The 19,036-nt window shown below is 36.8% G+C and overlaps 3 protein-coding genes across 5 annotated transcripts; 2 read left to right on the forward strand and 1 right to left on the reverse strand.

Annotated features, from left to right (window-relative positions):
- The first annotated feature begins 822 nt into the window (after positions 1-822).
- Positions 823-3,819, forward strand: LOC138137408 (kynurenine aminotransferase-like). 3 transcript variants are annotated; one of them, XM_069056773.1, is made up of 8 exons: positions 823-980; positions 1,132-1,295; positions 1,345-1,495; positions 1,545-1,781; positions 2,725-2,974; positions 3,062-3,228; positions 3,275-3,461; positions 3,523-3,819. In XM_069056773.1, the coding sequence occupies exons 2-8, from the start codon at positions 1,132-1,134 to the stop codon at positions 3,747-3,749; spliced, it is 1,383 nt and encodes a 460-aa protein (XP_068912874.1). In that variant the 5' UTR covers positions 823-980; the 3' UTR covers positions 3,750-3,819. The 3 variants fall into 3 exon arrangements, with proteins under 3 accessions (XP_068912874.1, XP_068912873.1, XP_068912872.1); XM_069056772.1 differs by having other exon boundaries at positions 876-1,039; positions 1,116-1,295; XM_069056771.1 differs by having other exon boundaries at positions 877-1,039.
- Positions 3,820-9,342: 5,523 nt separating this feature from the next.
- LOC138136226 (kynurenine aminotransferase-like) lies at positions 9,343-11,127 on the forward strand. The gene is made up of 8 exons (XM_069055305.1): positions 9,343-9,500; positions 9,556-9,706; positions 9,756-9,992; positions 10,043-10,286; positions 10,335-10,501; positions 10,550-10,736; positions 10,781-10,944; positions 10,994-11,127. The coding sequence occupies exons 1-8, from the start codon at positions 9,436-9,438 to the stop codon at positions 11,054-11,056; spliced, it is 1,278 nt and encodes a 425-aa protein (XP_068911406.1). The 5' UTR covers positions 9,343-9,435; the 3' UTR covers positions 11,057-11,127.
- Positions 10,961-12,973, reverse strand: LOC138136227 (CIMIP2 protein CG18335-like). The gene is made up of 7 exons (XM_069055306.1): positions 12,380-12,973; positions 12,193-12,331; positions 12,049-12,145; positions 11,825-12,000; positions 11,613-11,775; positions 11,235-11,472; positions 10,961-11,190 (listed from the first exon to the last, which is right to left on the reverse strand). Exons 1-7 carry the CDS (start codon positions 12,418-12,420, stop codon positions 11,124-11,126), a joined length of 921 nt encoding a protein of 306 aa, XP_068911407.1. The 5' UTR covers positions 12,421-12,973; the 3' UTR covers positions 10,961-11,123.
- Positions 12,974-19,036: the final 6,063 nt, after the last annotated feature.

Here is a 19,036-nt window from a genome sequence, read left to right on the forward strand (position 1 = left end):
CTCTTTTGATTTTTTTGATATTTGACACACGGCCACAGCGTTTTAATTTCAATTAAGCAGGTTTCCCTCCAAACGATTCTTAGACCACACCATTTTGGAAAATTTACGTGAACATTCACGTAGAATTTGTATTCTTTGTTTGTCTATTGATAAAATCCATGATTGATATACATATTTTATTTACTACTGCAGAAAATCTACATCAAACCCTTGGGCTCATCTACCTATGAGCTACGAGTAGGACTGAGAGAAAAGGTTTAAAGATAATATGATTATTTCGTTTAGATTTCTGCAAAAGATTGTGTTTACTAGTTTACACTTACTATTCTTTTTCTTTTGACAGTTATATATGGTGATCATTTAAATTTATCCTCAAAGTAGGCGTTGAAGAGTCAATTGTGAACGCACCACGGATTACAGATCACACTGTTTATCTAACCTCACTTTTTGTGTTTGTGTTTTTACTCTGCAGACTAATGAGTTGTGGGTTCACAACATGGAGGTAGTATTCACAATCAACCCTTCAACGCCAACTTTGAGAAGAAATTTAAATGAACACCCGATATAGAGTCTGAGAAAAGTTCGTCAGTTAACCGTTGTGTGACAATATCTAATGAACGTACTTCTATACTGATAATATGATAATCAGATCAGAACGTAGGTAAATAATCCATAACCCTACCAAATTGAATTTCTCAAGAACAACGGTCAAAATTCTGCATTCGACAAAATTTGTTCGTTTATTTTTCACCGAAAAATATTTTCCTTTCGCACTTTTCACACTTCCTACAAATGTTTTTAATAAATTTCAATCCTTTCAAGTAAACGCACGAGTCGCCACTGAGTTCTGTCAGTTTTGACAATTTTGATTAATTTGTCACTTGCACGGAGGTCATTTGATAAGAAAGTGAGGTTAAGTAATGTGTCAGGTCAATGTCACTACAGATCCGTAAATACTCCATTTATAAGTGCTAAACTTAGTAAGTAACCAACTTATGACTTGCTCAAACGTCGTTGTTATCATTTTTATTGCTCTGAAGTAAGTAAACACTTAAGACAGCGAAATTAGACATGTGTGATAAGAAAGTCGACTTGAATTAACATTATTTGTGAAGGAATTGTAATTTTTAGATGGTTCTGAGAAATATTTTGCGAACCAAGATCTTCACCCTATCGAGAAATCTTCTGACCAATCAATTTGTTCGCAACAGCAGTCAGTTGTCAGTTAAGATGTCAGATATCGATGACAAATTTAAACTACCAGCGCGATACGCAGGAAGCCAGAAGAGCGTCTGGTAATCAGATTTATCCAAAATTTTCTAAATACCAAGGGTGTGATTTTAGGGTGGAATACATTCAACTAGCCCTCGAACACAAACCCTTGAATTTGGGCCAGGGATTTCCAGATTATCCCCCGCCGAAATACGTCACTGATGCCTTAGCCCAAGTCGCCAATAGCGACAATTGCCTTATCCACCAGTACACAAGAGGGTTTGTAAGTAACAGGATTAGTTTAATACTCAGACTCACTTGATGGCTTGTAGGGTCATCCACGTCTTGTATCTGCCATTGCTAAGCTATACTCGCAACTAATTGGTCGCGAGATCAACCCCCAGACTGAGGTGTTGACTACTTTAGGCGCCTATGAAGCGCTCTTCTCGAGCATCATCGGTCACACAGATGTAGGAGATGAAGTGATCATTATTGAACCATTCTTTGATTGCTATGAACCCATGGTGAGGTCAGCTGGAGGAGTCCCCAGGTTCATACCTCTGCGATTGGTAAATTAGTATATTAAAACATGAGTTTTACAATTTAGGGAATTTTGTGACAGTTGGTGACACTTTTATTCCAAAGTTGACAGTTAAAGTAAAATTTTAAATTTAAATCTAGACCAAATATAATGGTCATTTTTCGCAAGTGAAATTGCAATTAAAGACGAATTATCCAGAAATACGGCAAATAGCAGAGAATAGAAACCACAGTAAATTTCCTGCCGGTAATGTGTGTTACCAAATAAAGAAAGTTCCTAGATTTCGGATAGGTTAATGGTTTATTAACGCATTCAAAATGAATGGGTTAACAGCTTTGTTAAAACAGCAAATTAGAAAATAGTATATTAAAAAACAAGTTTCATAAGACCAGTCTTGAAGCATGAATTCAAGTTTAAAAAACGAGTGGCGTAGCCACGAGTTATTTTAACGAATGAGTACTCAAGGTCTTATGAAACGAGTTTTTTTACACTATTTTTTGTAATTTGCCCTTTTTATGCCGTTTAAATTTTTTTTTTTACTTTAGTCGATTTAGGGATTTTTGTGGCGGTTGGTAATGTTTTAATTTTAAAAATAATAATTTGAGCTAGTCGCTTTTTGTTTTATCCAAATTCAGTCACAAAACACGAATATGGAAGATATTCAAGATAATCTTCCATGTACGCGCCCTGATATACGTGAAATTGCTAAAAATACGGTCAAATTATTCCACTGGACACTTTCTGTTCTTGACACATTTTCTAATTTAAACTGACATGCATGACACGATAATTCCGCATCAAGCTTCGCCAACCTAAAAATTTTCGTAAAATGTTCCGTGAATTAATGGCTATAATGACATCCCAGCATCGCAGATGATGACGTCGCGTTCGTTAATATGTCTATTAGAGAATCAAAATGGCGGCAAAAATACTTATTACTTATCGTGCAGTTGTTAATTTTGTTGAATTAGAGGAAGAGAAACGACGGTCAGTTGGCGACTTCAGCTGATTGGGTGTTGGACAAGGAGGAACTAGAAGGCATGTTCAATTCAAAAACGAAAATTATTATTTTGAACACTCCGCACAACCCTCTGGGAAAGGTGTTCAAGAGGGAGGAATTGCAACACATCGCAGACTTGTGCAAGAAGTGGAACGTCTTGTGCATTTCAGATGAAGTATACGAGTGGATTGTCTACAAGCCGAACAAACACATCAGAATTGGTAAGCTTGCTTGATGTCATTTCATGTTTTATTTCATTTACTACAGTCAGTTGGTAATCTTGTTGATGGACAATAAAATGATTCAAGCAACTTTCCCCGGAATGTGGGAACGAACAATCACCATCGGTTCCGCCGGAAAGACCTTCAGCGTGACAGGTTGGAAGCTGGGTTGGGCGTACGGCCCAGCCAACCTGATGGTCAACCTCCAGATGGTCCACCAGAACTGCGTTTACACCGGAAACACCCCCATCCAGGTCCGTCTAATCTTGTCGTCTTCGAATCTTGAGATTGTTCTTGCAGGAAGCCACCGCCATCGGTTTTGAAAAGGAGATGGCGAGGTTGGACAGGGATGAATGCTATTTTAACTCGATTTCCACCGAACTCGTGGCCAAGAGGGACTACATGGCTAAGTTTCTGCAGGATGTGGGTATGGAACCGACCGTGCCCGAAGGTGGATACTTCATGGTGGCCGATTGGAGTCCTTTAGGTAATCTCCCGAGCTTCTCCGTTGCAAGATTTTTATTTTTGATTCATCGTTTTGAGTTTAGAATCTCGAGTGGATCTTAGTTCCGAGAAGGATAAATACAAGGACTATCGTTTCACCAAGTGGATGACGAAAAAGGTCGGCTTGCAAGGGATTCCTCCGAGTGCGTTTTACAGCGAGCCTGACAAGCATTTGGCCGAGAGTTTCGTTAGATACTGTTTCTTTAAGAAAGACGAAAATTTACAACAGGCAGCTCAAATTCTCGATAAGTGGAAAAGTGGGAAGAAATAATGTGATATTTTTAGAAAACTTGTGTTTGAAATGGTCCGAACAAATTTGAATAAAGATTATTTTAAAATGATTTACTCCTTTGTGGTAAAATATATTTTATGGCTGTTTTGTAGCGCAAGAAACACCATATCTGTTTTTTTGCTCATTGAAATCGGATCAGAAATAAAAAAGTTACGGGTTGAGGCGTTTTTTTATCAAACAGCCTGTATAGCAGGCGTTTTTTTTTTAATTTTTACGCAATGTAAATGGACTTTTTGTGTCAATTTGACGTTTATTAACAGTGGCGTATCAGCGTGTAAGTAATTAAAACTGCTTTGTAAATTAAACAATTGTTTTATTATTCACAATAAATAAAAATCGAAAATTTAACAAATAGGTACAATGATAACTTTTTGCAAATTAATATTTAGTGTAGGCCACTTGTTTATTAATAACGTATTGCAACCTTCGGTTCATTGATAACACTACGCCAATGATTTTTTACAAAATTACAACAGAAAAATAATGATGTAAACTGTTCCGTGGCCGCAACTGTAGGTACCTAAATTGTGAACCATTAGAGATTTCGTTTATTTAATGCTGTACTCTCAGGGCTTACGTGAATAAACCCCCTTAGTCTTAGTTAAACAACTCAAAAGTATTATTCTCCCGGTTTCCCGGCAGTTTGACACCGCCCACTCTCTTTAGGGATCACACCCTCGAGCAGGTGTCAGTGGATCTAGACCCGAAAGTCTGTAGAAATCGTCATTTTGGTGAGGCATTCGAATATTTCGAATTCTCAAAACGAAAAAGAAAAAAAAATAACGTAACATACCTATTCAATAATATTAGGTATTTGTAAGTAGAGGTAATTCACTAATTCTCAGGTGTTTTTTATGTTTCAAATTGCTTATATTTCCTAAATAGACGGTCAGGATTTTTTTAATAGCTATTTATGCAACAAGATAGGAAAAGCGATTTTTTTCCATTCTCGACGTCAGATTTTTTATCGAGGCGAAGCCGAATAGTTATTTGTACGGTGGCGGGCAAAAAAAGTTAGGCATCATTTACATGTCAGTGTCATTAAAGCATTAATTACACATTTAGATTTTGACGTAACAGAAGAGTGATGGCTAATTTTTATTGCCGGCCATTGTACTAGTTTCACGAATTTGCAGATTGATTAACGAGGGCGTAGCCCGAGTTAATCAAGCAAATAAGTGAAAAAAGAGACTTTCATAACGTGTTGTACACACTATTTTTTTGCATATCGAAAAAAGTTGAGAAATTTGGACTAAAAGGATTTATGAAAAATTACAAAAAAAAGGTATGCTTTGACAATCATCTCCAAGGAGATGGAATAAAATGATGCAAAAAAGTACTACTTTCATTACGACTTTGCGTGTAAAAAAGTGCCACTTTCATTACGATATGCAAAAAAATTATGAATGCATTTGATCCATCTTTTTTTTTATTTCTTCATCTTTTGGAAAAGAAAAGACGGTCACATACATAGGTATTAGTATCGCTCGTCGATAAGATGGTGAAAGTACGACGTAGTACCAGTTTTATATGAACAGAGGGATTCTTACTTTACGGTACCGATACAATGAAAATTTGCCGCTTTCGTAATTTATGGTGTTTTGAGTTTACAACTTTACCCAACGTTTAAAAAAATGAATGCCCTATACTATCGTAATTGCTTGAACAATTAAGCACACAGCATTTATCAGGCATATTTAATGAAAGGAAAAAGACTCACCTGGTATATATGTAGTCAAATTTTTAGCGCTTTTTATATAATATAATGTTTTTGTCAAGTTTATTTTATACCCAACTAATAACACGGGGTTATTCACGTATTTAAGATGACGAGCCTGACCAGGTAAAAATACAACCCAAAATACACTTTACAAAGTATTCATTTTGTTTTGCTATTTAAAAATTAAATCAGGAATCCAAAGGTATTCTATTAATTTGAAAGGTATATCTGTCATTGTATTTTTCGTTCATATTTAGTATTTGAAAAGGTTTTCTAAGGATGATAGAACCGATATGATCCTACTTACCCATTACTTTTGTGATTTTAATTGCTTATTATTTTTGTTAAATCATATTTTATTCACAGAGGTATTTTTCTGTCAGAACTTGACATTCATTAGGCTGACGTCACAAGCTGTCAATGTTTATGCGTATTGTGATAATGACGGATAATGTAATAGGGATCGAGATTGCTGTGTGAATTACCTTTTGGGTTGCATTTTTACCTGGTCAGGCTCGTCATCTTACGTGAATAACCCTGTATATAGGTTTCACTTTTTTCATTTGTTCAAAAACACAAATTTTAGGATGCACTTTGCACTTCAAACACAGCCAACGGCCATCCATATTAGCTGACGCTAACAGCATCAATCAATCACTTAACAATCAATTAGCGTTTTTCACTCATTTAAGAATCGTCTTTAACCTAAATTTGGTAAATATAAAAAGACTACCACCTTTAATTTATCACTTTAACTTTTCTCAACTATTTTTTACATTTTTTAAAAAGAAAACGGAACTGCTTACACGTCGCGATAAACGAACAAAAATAGACTGTTCCGAGTTCCCGGTCGACGCATGGCGTGCACGGACACCCAGAACTTATGACGTCAAATCACGTGACACAAGCTTTAGTCGCGGCCTGTATATTCACGGAGGCCTCGGTTGGAATTAATCTCTTAATTCATAGTAATCAACTTTGGGCATTCAAAATTACTTTTGAAAATTCTAGTTACACACAACATGAAAAACGTTATTTCCCTAAAAGTTGGAATTCTAGGTAGTAATTTATTTCTGACACGATTATACACTACTTTGCGAAACCGTGCGGACCAATGACTGAGAAGTGGGTGGTGTTTAATTATGGCGCCAATTTCGGAATGCTAAAGAAGAAACCGTGGGCAGTTGGCACAATCCACTTGTCGTTTGACATTTTATTTGGCGCCTTGACTTGCAGTGTTTTACTGGTTTTTAAGCGATGGCTTATTTCATGTTTGCTTGTTACTTCAAGTAATTAGTAATAAGTAATATGTCATTGGGATTCTTCTGATGATGGTGGTGTTGGTTCTAGTACAGGCTCTCTGAGACAAAATTAAACAATTTAGCACACAACAAACTACACACGATCTAACCGATGAAACTTGTCTTTTGAATTATTTTTTTCTTTACTTGTGTAAATACCAACTACATATTCAGTGCACCTGAAAAGTCTCTGATCCCTCTATAAAATCACAGATACAAATCTTTGAAAAAATCTAAAAACGTCAATTCATTTAACCAAGCCATGTTTTTGGTGATATTTTTGGTACTTTTGTAAGACTTTTTCATTTTCTTATGCTTATGCATGAGAATTTATACTTGAGTCATACGAAAGTCAGAAAAAAAATTTTTAGATGCACACTGTACAGAGTTATTCACAAGAGGGGTATTTCTGAGTTTTTTTTGCCGCAACCCATTATACACATTGCAACAATACCTTCAAGCAGTAATAATTTTCATTTTTGCCCTGAAATTATGCTCTAATAAATTAGTGTACTATTGCGAGCAAAAAAAGTGGGACATCAAATTTCAGTCAGTTTTGAAAAATTCGATGTAGTTCAAGCTTTATTGTCATTTTTTGACACTATTCCAGCTGACAGTTTAAAAATTTATTTTATACTCCTATTTTCCTTTTCCAAATGCCCTCTTCTTTTGACAAAGGTAAATTTTGATTGGGACTTTGCATGAAATAAATATTCACTACGTGCTTACTTACCATCATTCGCTACAACCTACAATACTTAATGACAACGTCAATCAATTCAAAGTAGGGTTAGAATCAGATAAGGGTTATTTCACATTAAAAGTCAAGACAATGACGTTGATGTCCCACTTTTTTTGCCCGCAATAGTACATATTCTAGTCCATTTTGTAGTGTTGGGTTACAAGTCTACAATTTAAAATCTCCCAATCTCTCGCTGAACGAAGTGTACAGTTGGATTCAAAAAAAAACCGGGAAATGAAATTTGACCTAATGTGAATTGAAAACTTAATTTGTCAATTTGTGTCTGTTTGACAGTAGTATTTCTGACACATAACTGCAGTTTTTTAACCTAAATTCTAAAAGGCCGTTTCAAACTATTATACAGGGCAAGTCACATAAGGCTTATTTCTGAATTTAATTTGTACGCAACCAAAAATACTAATGGCGCTGACCACTTGATACCGTTTATAATGTGATTTAATTTAGTAATCAACGTATGTATGTAATTTGGCTAAAAATGTCAAAATTACGTTATCCTGTTCTGATTAATGAAATCAAAAATTAAATTCATCAACTGTCATTTTGACATTTTTAGGCAAATTTCATAAATTCATACCTACGTTGATTACTAAATTAAATCACATTATAAACGGTGTCAAGTGGTCAGCGTCATTAGTATTTTTGGTTGCGTACAAAATAAATTCAGAAATAAGCCTTATGTGACTTGCCCTGTAAACTCTGTCCACTCATAGATTGCTTGACATAAATGTTACTAAAAATGTTCACTCTACGCTACAACAAGTAGATCCGGCGCGAGATTTTAAAAAATGGAAAGAGCAGGTTTACACGTGATGTTTTATTATTATTCTGTATGTTTGCACTTAGGAAAGACGAAAGACGAAAGAAAACTTCAGTACAGTAGGAGTAATATATTAGGTTTTATTAATACAAGGTATTTCACGGGTAATAATGTGCCCGACGGAATAAAAAATGCAACCCACAATACATTTTCGAATTTCTGAAAAAGCTGGCTACTGAAATTAAAATATCCAGCTTTTTTCGGAAATGGCTAAACACAAGCAAGAGATTATTTAATATGTACTCCTATTTAATGCATGAACAAAAATTACCTCTGTATCATTTTCGATGTTTGTAATTAGATTCTTGAGGCACGCACTCACTTCACGAATTTAAAAAATCAACAAAAAATCGCAACGGAACAAATCAAAACAGCAACACGATCAAAACTAATAACTTTTAAAACCAGAGAATCGCAAAACAAAGCTCTAAAGACGAAAAATCGCAAATCTAAATGCTTAAACCACTTTGACAGAACTGACAATTTCACATTTGAAATGTCATATAATTTATTTTTCGCCTGGGTTTTATAACAACCAATGAGAATCAGTAGCGCGAATGCTTCAAGATATTACCAACACAATCTATGATACTTTCTTAATATTTTAATGTTATGGTTTGGTGATTTTGTTATCTAAGGATATTTTAAAAAAATGCATTCTATCAGTGGACGTAGTCTATAAAAATTTAATAAAATCTGACAGAACTTTTTCTGACAGTTCCCGTTTTTTTTGAAGCCAACCGTACATCTTTTCAAAATCATTTTTAACATTTTAGTTGATGTCAGTTGTCAAAATCTTGCAAGTTCCATTTGCAGAATCTTCCACCATTTAATTTAAAAAAAATAATTTTGTAATCAAAACATCTCTTCTCTTCTCTAGTACCTACCTAAATATTAATTTGAAATTTAATTTTGCTGCGAGAACGTCAAGGTTAAAACCCCTCCATGACAACGTAGAATTTAATCATTATGCGATAAGGAGTAACACTCAATTCCACTTAATCCAATTTTATTTATTTTAACTTAGGCGAGACTGTTGTTTGCAGTTTCTCGCTAAACGCATCATGTGCGAGTTCAAAAAGAAATTTTCTCTACCTTCCCGTTACGAATTTGAGGGGAAAAGTGTTTGGTAACAAACAATCCAAAAGATGATTTTGTTTTTGTACCAGGTATGTCATATTTAGGGTGGAATATCACGAGCTTGCCACCAAGTACAACCCCATCAATCTGGGACACGGTTTTCCAAATTTTCCACCACCCCAATACGTCAAAGATGCCTTGATGGAAGTTGCAAGTAGTCCTGACAATAGCCTCAATCAATACACTAGAGGACCAGTAAGTATTGAATCTACCCCCATGATTTTTTACTTTGGGGTTGTTGTAGGGTCACCCTAGACTAGTACAAGCGCTGTCCAAACTCTACTCGTCTTTTATTGGACGAGAAATCAACCCTTACACCGAAATTGTAGTCTCGATGGGCGGCTACCAAGCACTATTCTTGTCCATAATGGGGATCATAGACAAAGGGGATGAAGTGATCATAATGGAACCATATTTCGACTGTTATGCCGATAACGTGAAGAGTGCTGGTGGTACTCCTAGATTCATTTCCTTCAAATTAGTAATCAAGACAAGTTTAGAAGAAAAAAATTTCAATTCTGATCCTTCTAGAAAGAAAATATCAACGGAGTCACTTCTGATGACTGGGTTTTGGATCGTGGCGAACTTGAGGAGTTGTTCAACCCCAAAACCAAAGCAATCATAATCAACAGTCCTCAAAACCCTTTAGGAAAAGTCTTCACCCTCGACGAGCTCACCCACATTGCTGACTTGTGCAAGAAGTGGAACGTAGTCTGTATCTCAGATGAAGTCTACGAGTGGTTGGTTTACGACTCGCGAAAACACACCAGAATGGGTAAACACTCCACCCCCAAGCTACCCCTTCACAAAATCTTTATTGTAGCAACTCTACCTGACATGTGGCAGCGAACCCTCACCATTGGATCAGCGGGGAAAAGTTTCGGGGTGACTGGATGGAAGCTGGGGTGGGTTTACGGTCCAGACTACCTGATAAAGAACTTGCAGAGGGTGGTTGTCACGTGTATTAGAGCCGGCAACACTTTTTTGCAAGTTAGTCAAAGAATCACGTGTGACTTGTAGGTACAAATTTTCTTGCAGGAAACTGCAGCAATTTGTATTGAGAAAGAACTATCACGCTTGGGGCAGAAGGAGAGCTACTTTGTTTCTTTGGGGAAAGAGTTGGAAGCGAAGAGGAACGTCATGTTCAAGTTTTTGACCGAAGCGGGGTTCAAACCGATCTTGTCTGGTGGAGGGTACTTCATGCTAGCCGATTGGTCTTCTTTGGGTAAGGTGGTGAACCAAAAAGTTCTATTTATTGATTGGTTTCAGAAAATTTGATTGATCTGAGCGAGGAAAAAGACAAATACAAGGATCATCGATTTACCAAATGGATGACCAAGAACGTTGGTGTCCAAGCAATACCTATAAATCCGTTTTATAGCAAAGACCATAAACACTTGGGGGAGAATTTTGTCAGGTTTTGTTTTGTGAAAGTAAGAAACACATTGGTGGAATATTTCGGAATTTAATGTTTCTTTCCAGACTGATAGTTATTTGGAACAAACTGCACAAGTCTTCAAAACATGGAAACTGCAACTGCAATAGTTGCTCAAACTCACCAAAGAGACGCTTCTTTGGTACTTGCTATTTTGAAATAAACAAAACTGGAATTTTAACTGTAATCTCCTCTTAACCACCTCTTGGCGTCCCTTGAATCGTTCCCGTAAGTTTTTCCAAACCTAAAATGCCACTTTTGTACCAGATCAGTACCAAGAGCACCCACCTAAAGATAGCTCCAGGAATGTGTCCACCGTAGTTAGGAAGCTGCCCTATGTGCTTGTGGTAAATCTCGGAAGGTTGTATCAGCAAAGGAGGATCCGCTCTGCTGATCGTAACTGGCGCCCATTCGGTACTCAGCCTCTTCCTGTAGTTTGAAGTGAAGTCGCACAGGGCGCTGTTGGTCATCGCTTCATTGGTCTTGCCGAACGAGGCGTACCCGAAGGGTACGTGCCCCCCAAAACCTGCACCAATAAAGTCATCACAAAAAGCAACACAACCTAGTAGTACCGTATCGCTGGTTCTGGATAAAAGAGTTGTACAATTTTTCATACATTCCGAAATTTTGACTGTCACTTTGACACTAACACAAAAACAAACGAACCCTTTTTGAAGTACTTCTCCGCATCAGTGTTGTCCATGAAGTAGGGGCTGGGCGAGTGCCTTGGCGGAGTCAACGGGGGTTCTACTTGGGGCAAGTTTCTTAGAATTCCAGCGCATTCGGGGCGGACGTCAGTCAGGGGTAGTTTGAACTGGGTACTAGTGAGCTGTTGGACAATTACTAAGACATGTCTGGACTAGTTCAGGAGTGGGTACTTCTCTGTCGGAGAGCGTATTAGGGTACCACTTGGCGTCTTGCACTGCTCCGATGCGCAGCAACTCGTGGAGGGCAGTTTTGTCGGCGCTTTGGAGCTTCTCGAATTCGGCTAAAGCTTCGGTTGCTTGGACGGTGAATCTCTGCCCCATGAGGTTGTGTTCTCTTGGTACAAAACCTGGAACAAAGTACTGTTACTCGATGGTGGTACCAAAGGAGGTTTTACCTTCATATCCGGGTATGATTGGGTGTTTGTATATTGTATCGTTGGTGACACATCTTGCGTTGACCAAGTCGATGTCTTTGTGAGGGGGTCGTACCGTCTAGAGATAGAAATAAGTAAAACAAATAGTTTTGGTCCAATTCAGACCTGATAGTCGTCGGCCAGTCGGTCTGAAAGCACCAATTTTTCCGCATGGTGCACTGTGGGGTCCAGTAAGACTTTATGAGTTGTGGTACCATAAGTATCTCCTATTCGGTACTTGTATTGGGGACAAAAACCTGTATATCTGCCAGAAAATTATGATATTGTGTGACAAATATTATGTTTTCTTTACCCTGGAATAAAGTGGGGATTTGGTGCAGACACTAGCTCCATTACGACCAATTTTGCTGGACTGGAAATTTTACAAACCCCCTAAAAATTCCACACCGACAACCCCTGTCACGTCATCAATTTATTCAGTCTGATTGTCTCAATATTTCCACGTAACTAGGCAAATCGTACCGCGGTATGCACATTCTTGAAAAAAGGGTCGTCCTGTCATGCTTCAAGAGTTAATCTCGTTCCGCTTCAAGTACTTCGTCTGTTGGTGCTCAAACAAAAGTACCAAAAGTTCGGGTTAAAATTCTTCATTTTTACTGCGGTTGCTCTTTTATTGTGCAACACAAAATGATCAAACTAGAAGTGATGGTAAATTTAAAAGTAGTTTGGTGTCAAAGGGACAAAAATTTTAGTCCGGGCCTGTGCCGAGTCCCCTATGGTAAACACGGAAGACATTATAACGATAAGTAACGCGATATGAAGCAGTCAACAGCTGCTGTGACGTCTTTCCGTGAATATTTTATTCAGTGTAACGTATTTCCATATTTATTTTTATCAAGTACTTTTTGACATTTGAAAAACTTAATACATCTTTGATTTTATCTTCTTCTTCTTTAACATAAATAGCGAATTAATGACACAGTTCTACGGAAAAATAATATTCCTGAAGTTACATTTTTAAATTGGGAACATATTTAATACATATGTATTTTAAATATTTCTTGTCATTCTTTTCTTCTTGTTTCTTCGATTGAAAAAAATCGGTGGAAACAAGCAACGGACTAACATTTCATACAAAATAATATTTTTGTACCAACACAAGTAATTAACACCAGAACATTTTTTAGAAATTAGCTTTATTTTGGTTTTGCTAATAAAAATATTTTTATTTTCAACTAAATTTAACATGTTTTTGTTATGCCATTCTGCTCTTATCAGATAAACAGAGTATTGCTGATAAAATGAATTAATTAAAATGATTCGCCAAAAACAAGATCAGTAATTTTAGTAAAATAATAGTAATAATAAGGACTAAAGTGAGTGTTTTTATCCCGCACTTGAGTAATGTCGAGTTCTGGCAGAAAAATACCTCTCTCAACAAAGTATGATTTAATAACAATAATAAGCAATTAAAATCACAAAAGTAATGGATCATATCGGTTCTGTCATCGTTCCAAAACCTTTTCAAATACTAACTATGAACGAAAAATGCAGTGACAGATATACCTTTCAAATTAATAGAATACCCACTTGGATTCCTGATATAATTTTTAATTACCAAAACACAATGAATGCTTTGTAAAGTGTATTTTGGGTTGCATTTTTACCTGGTCAGGCTCGTCATCTTACATGAATAACCCTGTATAAATTTAAACAATAATCATTTTGATATGAACATGGTGTCATTTGGATTACGCGGTGGGTAGCGTCATGGCAACGGTGTCAACAAAATTTTTCAATCTAGTGTCATTTTAAGTGTTGAAACGAATCGTAATTTCACAGAGTTCTATCGATAAGAAAATGAATGAATCTACAAGTTTTGATGCAGATAAGGTCGCTGACATGATTACGGAAGAATTAATACTTAAAAAATCCAGAAAAATTTACGAACAACACTATGAAGGTTTTGTTAGTGGTGTGGGGAGAAATGAGTGGAAAACTACCGCGTGAGCAACAATTATTACTGTTAGCGTTGGCAATAAAAGTATGGTGACTTTTTTGCGTCCCTAAATTTGTCACATAAGCGGAAGTAACGTGATTTGAGAGATCGCCGAAAATTAGGTTATTGCAAAATGAGGAGTTTTTAAAAACAAACAAGTTACAGCGAGGAGCGAGGAAAAGGCATTTTTAAATGTGCTGCTCCAAATCACCCCATTCGTCAATAAAATATTACAAAAGCCAAGACGTTTAAATTTGACATTTATGTCACCTGTCAATAATGACAATGAAACAAACTGAAATAGGTGCAATTCACAATCTTGTCAATTTCAAAGAAAATTTTTTATTGCCAACTCAAACAGCAATAATTGTTGCTCACGCGGTACAATGAAAACGCTTTGTGATTATTACATAGTTTATTTGAACAAAAAATCAAAAAAGATAATTTTTTACTTTAGGTCCCAAGGATTTGAAATGTCACTTTATGTCTGTAGGGACTAAAAGAGAGAGACTTGAGTCCTTGTTTTAAGGAACTAAAGTTAGTACTTGAGTCCCGGAAGTGCAAAATAGTTATTTATTATACTAGTTTTATAAGACACCATTTTGTCGCACGCGTTTTTTAAAGCACGAGGAGCACAGCGACGAGTGCTATAAAGCAAACAAGTGCGACAAAATGGTTTATAAAACGAGTATAATACAATATTTTTTCTATTTTGCCCCTTAAATTTAAAAAAAGTTCAAAACATAATGCTAGGAAAATTATATTTGGCAAACATAAGGGTTGGTAACGCTGGTAAATAGACGAATAATTGTAAGTTTTGAATTTAAAGTGTCATGAAACGCAGTGATCACGTAGCAACAACTCACTATGAGTCACTGCCAACATTAAAAATTTAAGTAAATGTTCCTGAAACGCGTATCGAAAAGAGCTCCTTTTCGAAACCCGTTTGAGTGTTATACTGACTGTGTTATAGGTGCAAAATAGAAAAATAACATTTTTTGATTTCCAGCTATGTTTTTCTTTAACACTTTTTGGATTTCTCTCTAATCTTTGGTGAACAGTGAATCAGTTAAGAACATTTTCTAGCAAAATGCATTAATAATTTTATCTTAATACTTTTTGCGATAAGCATTATGACTATGAAATTCCTTTGAACATTTTTATTTAAACAATTAGTCGTAAACCAGAAAACAGTAATATTCCCTAATCATTCAATTCTGAGAATGTACGACATATTTATTTATCGGTTTTTAAAAACATTTTTACAAATTCTTCGCGCAAAAACTTTCCAAAAATCAATTTTTTTAATCCTGATTAAATGTAGTATGTTAAAGATAGTTTTGGGAAAGTAACAAGAAAATTACAAGAGAAATTTTTAATTTTCCACGATTTTGTAAAGTGCGTTCGATCCATTTAACACAATAATTTGTAATAACTTTCTAGAAAAATGTTTCTTCTTTAATTCATCGATTTCCATAAAGCTTCACTGAAGTCTTAAATGTTAGTAAAGAAAAATTCCCGAAGCACTCTTTTACTCATCCGAGCTGTATATTGTACTGTACACAAAATTTCAATTGGAGGTAAGTCTGGCCAGCTAGGTGGTCCAAGACGTATCTCATTTTTATCTTCGTATCTTAACATTCTTAACCACAACTATTTGGTATTAATTCTTTTCTCTATTTGTTTTGATTATAATAATTGTTATTATCAATCCAAAACGAAAACGAAAATGTTTGTATTTTTTAACGGCGTCTATAATGTCAGAGGAAGTTCTCAGTGAACCATCTGAACCAGCCATGCGTTCACCAAGATATGATGTAAATTACACGTAATTTAAAAACATTATCTATTAAAATAGCCGCAATTAGTCAAAGAAAAAGACGTCTCGCCTCGTTCCCCTGATTACAGTAATCAAGCATTGTAGTTTGCATTAGAGAGGTTTTGTTTTGTTAAGCAAATATGCAAAGAGGAACATGATGACTGACGATGTATCCATTCAGTCGGAAAAACAGCAAAAAAGCTAATAATCTATGTTAATTTAATAACAACTCCCAGTACTCCACTTCTTGTGCAAACGAACCTAAACACCATAATTTTCCCCAAGATAAACAGCAGGAAGTGCAAAAATTCCAAATCGAAAGAGAAATCGTCTCTTCTCGACGGGTCGAAGCTAATTCTGATTTGGTTTCGTGACATTGCGGCTGTCGTCGCTGGTACAAGTGGCCGACAGAGCGTGCGAAAAATTGTACAAAATATGGCCGAGTTGGCTTCCTCCGCACAAGACATAACTTAACGTAAACACGCAGTAGACCTTGAAATTTGCACAAAACTCGTGTTCTGTTCCAGTATCTAACGGAAAACGCTGCGAATATCGACGGTTATGGATTTTTTGCAGAGCACAAGCTTGTCGTAAATATAAATATCATAAGAACATTGCAGAACGTTGCGTTATGTAACGCTAGTAATATATGGAAGTGTCATGACGAAGGTATGCAGGGGGTTGTTAACACTGGCGGCATCCAGGCAGGTCGACGGCTCGGAATCAGAAGTGAAGGGGCGACAACATTGTGTCAAAAAAAATGTGTCTGATATACAGGTTTTTGTCCCCAATACTGGTACCAGTGGTACCACAATTCATAAAGTCGTACTGGACCCCACAGTGCACCATGCGGTAAAATTGGTACCTTCAGATCGACTGGTCGACACGATTATCAGGTTTTAATTGAACCAAAACTATTTTTTTATTTATACCTACTCCTAGACGGTACGACCCCCTCACAAAGACATCGACTTGGTCAACGCAAAATGTGTCACCAACGATACAATATACAAACACCCAATCATATCCGGATGTGAAGGTAAAACCTCCTTTGGTACCGCCATCGAGTACCACTACTTTGTACCAAGAGAACAACCTCATGGGGCAAGCAAGTGAAGCTTTGGCCGAATTCGAGAAGCTCCAAAGCGCCGACAAAAGTGCCCTCCACGAGTTGCTGCGCATTGGAGCAGTACAAGATGCCAAGTGCTACCCTAATACGCTAGGATGGAGAAGTACCCACAGCGGAACTAGTCCAGACATGTCTTGGTAATTGTCCAGCAGCTCACTAGTACCCAGTTCAAACTACCCCAGACTGACGTCCGCCCCGAATGCGCTGGAATTCTGAGATAAATTTTTGAGGAGTCGTTAGATACATTTTTGAGCAGTCGTTACCTCACCAAGAAGTCGCTGAAGAAGTACTGAAAGTGCGATATCTGCCCAGATTCGATCCTATAGGAATATAATTAGGAAAAAATGACCACAACTCGATTACAATTCGTGAAGCATAACTTTTGCAGTTGCAAGAAATCCCAAACCTCAATCGTCACTCAAAACGCAGCGTGTTTGGCATCTCAATCACCTCATGTCGGTACTGTTTTCAATGCCACTTAGCAAAATGACACAAGGTCGACGTGTACTGACATTACCGAACCGTCCAAGTACTCCGAGTGATGTTAGCAAAGCAAAAATGCAGATTTCCTCCGGATAGAAATCTAGACCGTGTTGCACCACCACATTACATCACTCCTCTCGTTAGTGCAATCATGAAACGCTAATTACCGACGAGCCAGCGATCTTCGCGCACAGAGCCCCATTGTGGCCATACTCCATTAACAGCGTCTTAATCTCGCCAACGCCATAAATTCAGAAATGCAATAACACGTTAAGTTTCTATGGTTATTTCTCAATTACCGAGTCTGAATTATCGACGCGATTTTATCATTGGTGCGCGCCTCAATTTTCGCACGAAATTTATGTGGAAGTGCAGCGACGCCCATCGACTCCAATCACCCATAAATGGCCAACAACTAAATCTTTACAACCGAACAAATTCTTCCCAACAATGGAAAAAACTACTCTCGAGTCTTGCATCTTGTTTACGACCAAATTTATTTTGCGCCGGGACACTATTTGGATGGCCGCTGACGGCGCAGGTATCGTGCTTTCAAAGAAAAAGCGACCAAAATTTCAAAAAGTTTTGCCATCGGGTGAAACCGGCTTCGGTGGAGGAGGAGAGGCTTCTAATTTATGACACAATAGCAATCCTAGATGCTAGATGTAATTACTGTCCTTAGAAACTGTCTCAACCTGGGAAAAATAATAATAGTAATAATAATGGGCAAACTTTAAAAAGTGGGCGTATAGTAAAATAAATCATGACATAAAAAATAGTGGGTTTATCATAGAAATATTCGTGATGATAAGAAAATCCGGCCTCGATGCCGTGCCCGCATTTTTATAATATTCCTATATCCAGGGTCTGGGACGATGCAGAAGACTATAATTATAAATCCGAGCGAAAAAATAACAATAAAAACAATACTGAAATGGAAGCGATAAGATCTATAGGTAGGAATGACGATTAGATTTTGTTTACAATTGTTTCTGTCTAAAATTAGCTGCAACGCTCTTAAATCACTTCTAATAAATAATTATGTAGTAACAACAACACCCACGCATTTAAATTCTCTAATGACACCATCACAACAAGCATCATCAGTATTATCGTTATATGTTACGTCATTACGGCTGCGTCATGTCTCTTCTATACTTGAACCAGCAGGTGGCACTAAATAAAATACAGAGTGCTTCCTCCTGGTGACTAGATAACGCTTTTAAAATTCATAAAATTATCACTTCTTTGTGCCGCGTCCCAACAATAACGTTTATTGTCGTTGTTAAATGTCACAATTTGTGTGGCTAACGTTACATAAACGCACCGATAGGTTATGTTGTTCACTTTTCTTTTTAACAGAGATGCTTTCAGCTGATTCGATAAAAATGAAGATCTTTTGCACAATGGTGAAAGTTACAGTAAATTTATGTAATTTGTACATGGTTATCATATCGGAACAAATATTTTGGTGGTAATGGGGTTTTTGGGTGATACACATCTGACGTCATAGCTTCTGTATACAAACAACGGACTTTGAGTGAAATCAGCACACGATTGGTTGTCTGCTTCTGTTACT

This window comes from Tenebrio molitor, chromosome 8, assembly GCF_963966145.1.
Source record: "Tenebrio molitor chromosome 8, icTenMoli1.1, whole genome shotgun sequence".
Classification (NCBI taxonomy): domain Eukaryota; kingdom Metazoa; phylum Arthropoda; class Insecta; order Coleoptera; family Tenebrionidae; genus Tenebrio; species Tenebrio molitor.

Excerpts from the sequence above, each read along its gene's own strand:
- LOC138136226 (XM_069055305.1), top strand. The coding sequence starts at position 9,436 with ATGTGCGAGTTCAAAAAGAAATTTTCTCTACCTTCCCGTTACGAATTT. Across the intron at positions 9,501-9,555 it reads TTTGAGGGGAAAAGTGTTTG|GGTGGAATATCACGAGCTTG; the intron begins GTAACAAACAAT and ends TGTCATATTTAG. Across the intron at positions 10,945-10,993 it reads TCAGGTTTTGTTTTGTGAAA|ACTGATAGTTATTTGGAACA; the intron begins GTAAGAAACACA and ends GTTTCTTTCCAG.
- LOC138137408 (XM_069056773.1), top strand. The coding sequence starts at position 1,132 with ATGGTTCTGAGAAATATTTTGCGAACCAAGATCTTCACCCTATCGAGA. Across the intron at positions 1,782-2,724 it reads GGTTCATACCTCTGCGATTG|AGGAAGAGAAACGACGGTCA; the intron begins GTAAATTAGTAT and ends TTGTTGAATTAG. Across the intron at positions 3,229-3,274 it reads CCGGAAACACCCCCATCCAG|GAAGCCACCGCCATCGGTTT; the intron begins GTCCGTCTAATC and ends TTGTTCTTGCAG.
- LOC138136227 (XM_069055306.1), bottom strand. The coding sequence starts at position 12,420 with ATGGAGCTAGTGTCTGCACCAAATCCCCACTTTATTCCAGG. Across the intron at positions 12,332-12,379 it reads AATCCCCACTTTATTCCAGG|ATATACAGGTTTTTGTCCCC; the intron begins GTAAAGAAAACA and ends ATTTTCTGGCAG. Across the intron at positions 12,146-12,192 it reads GACTGGCCGACGACTATCAG|ACGGTACGACCCCCTCACAA; the intron begins GTCTGAATTGGA and ends TTCTATCTCTAG.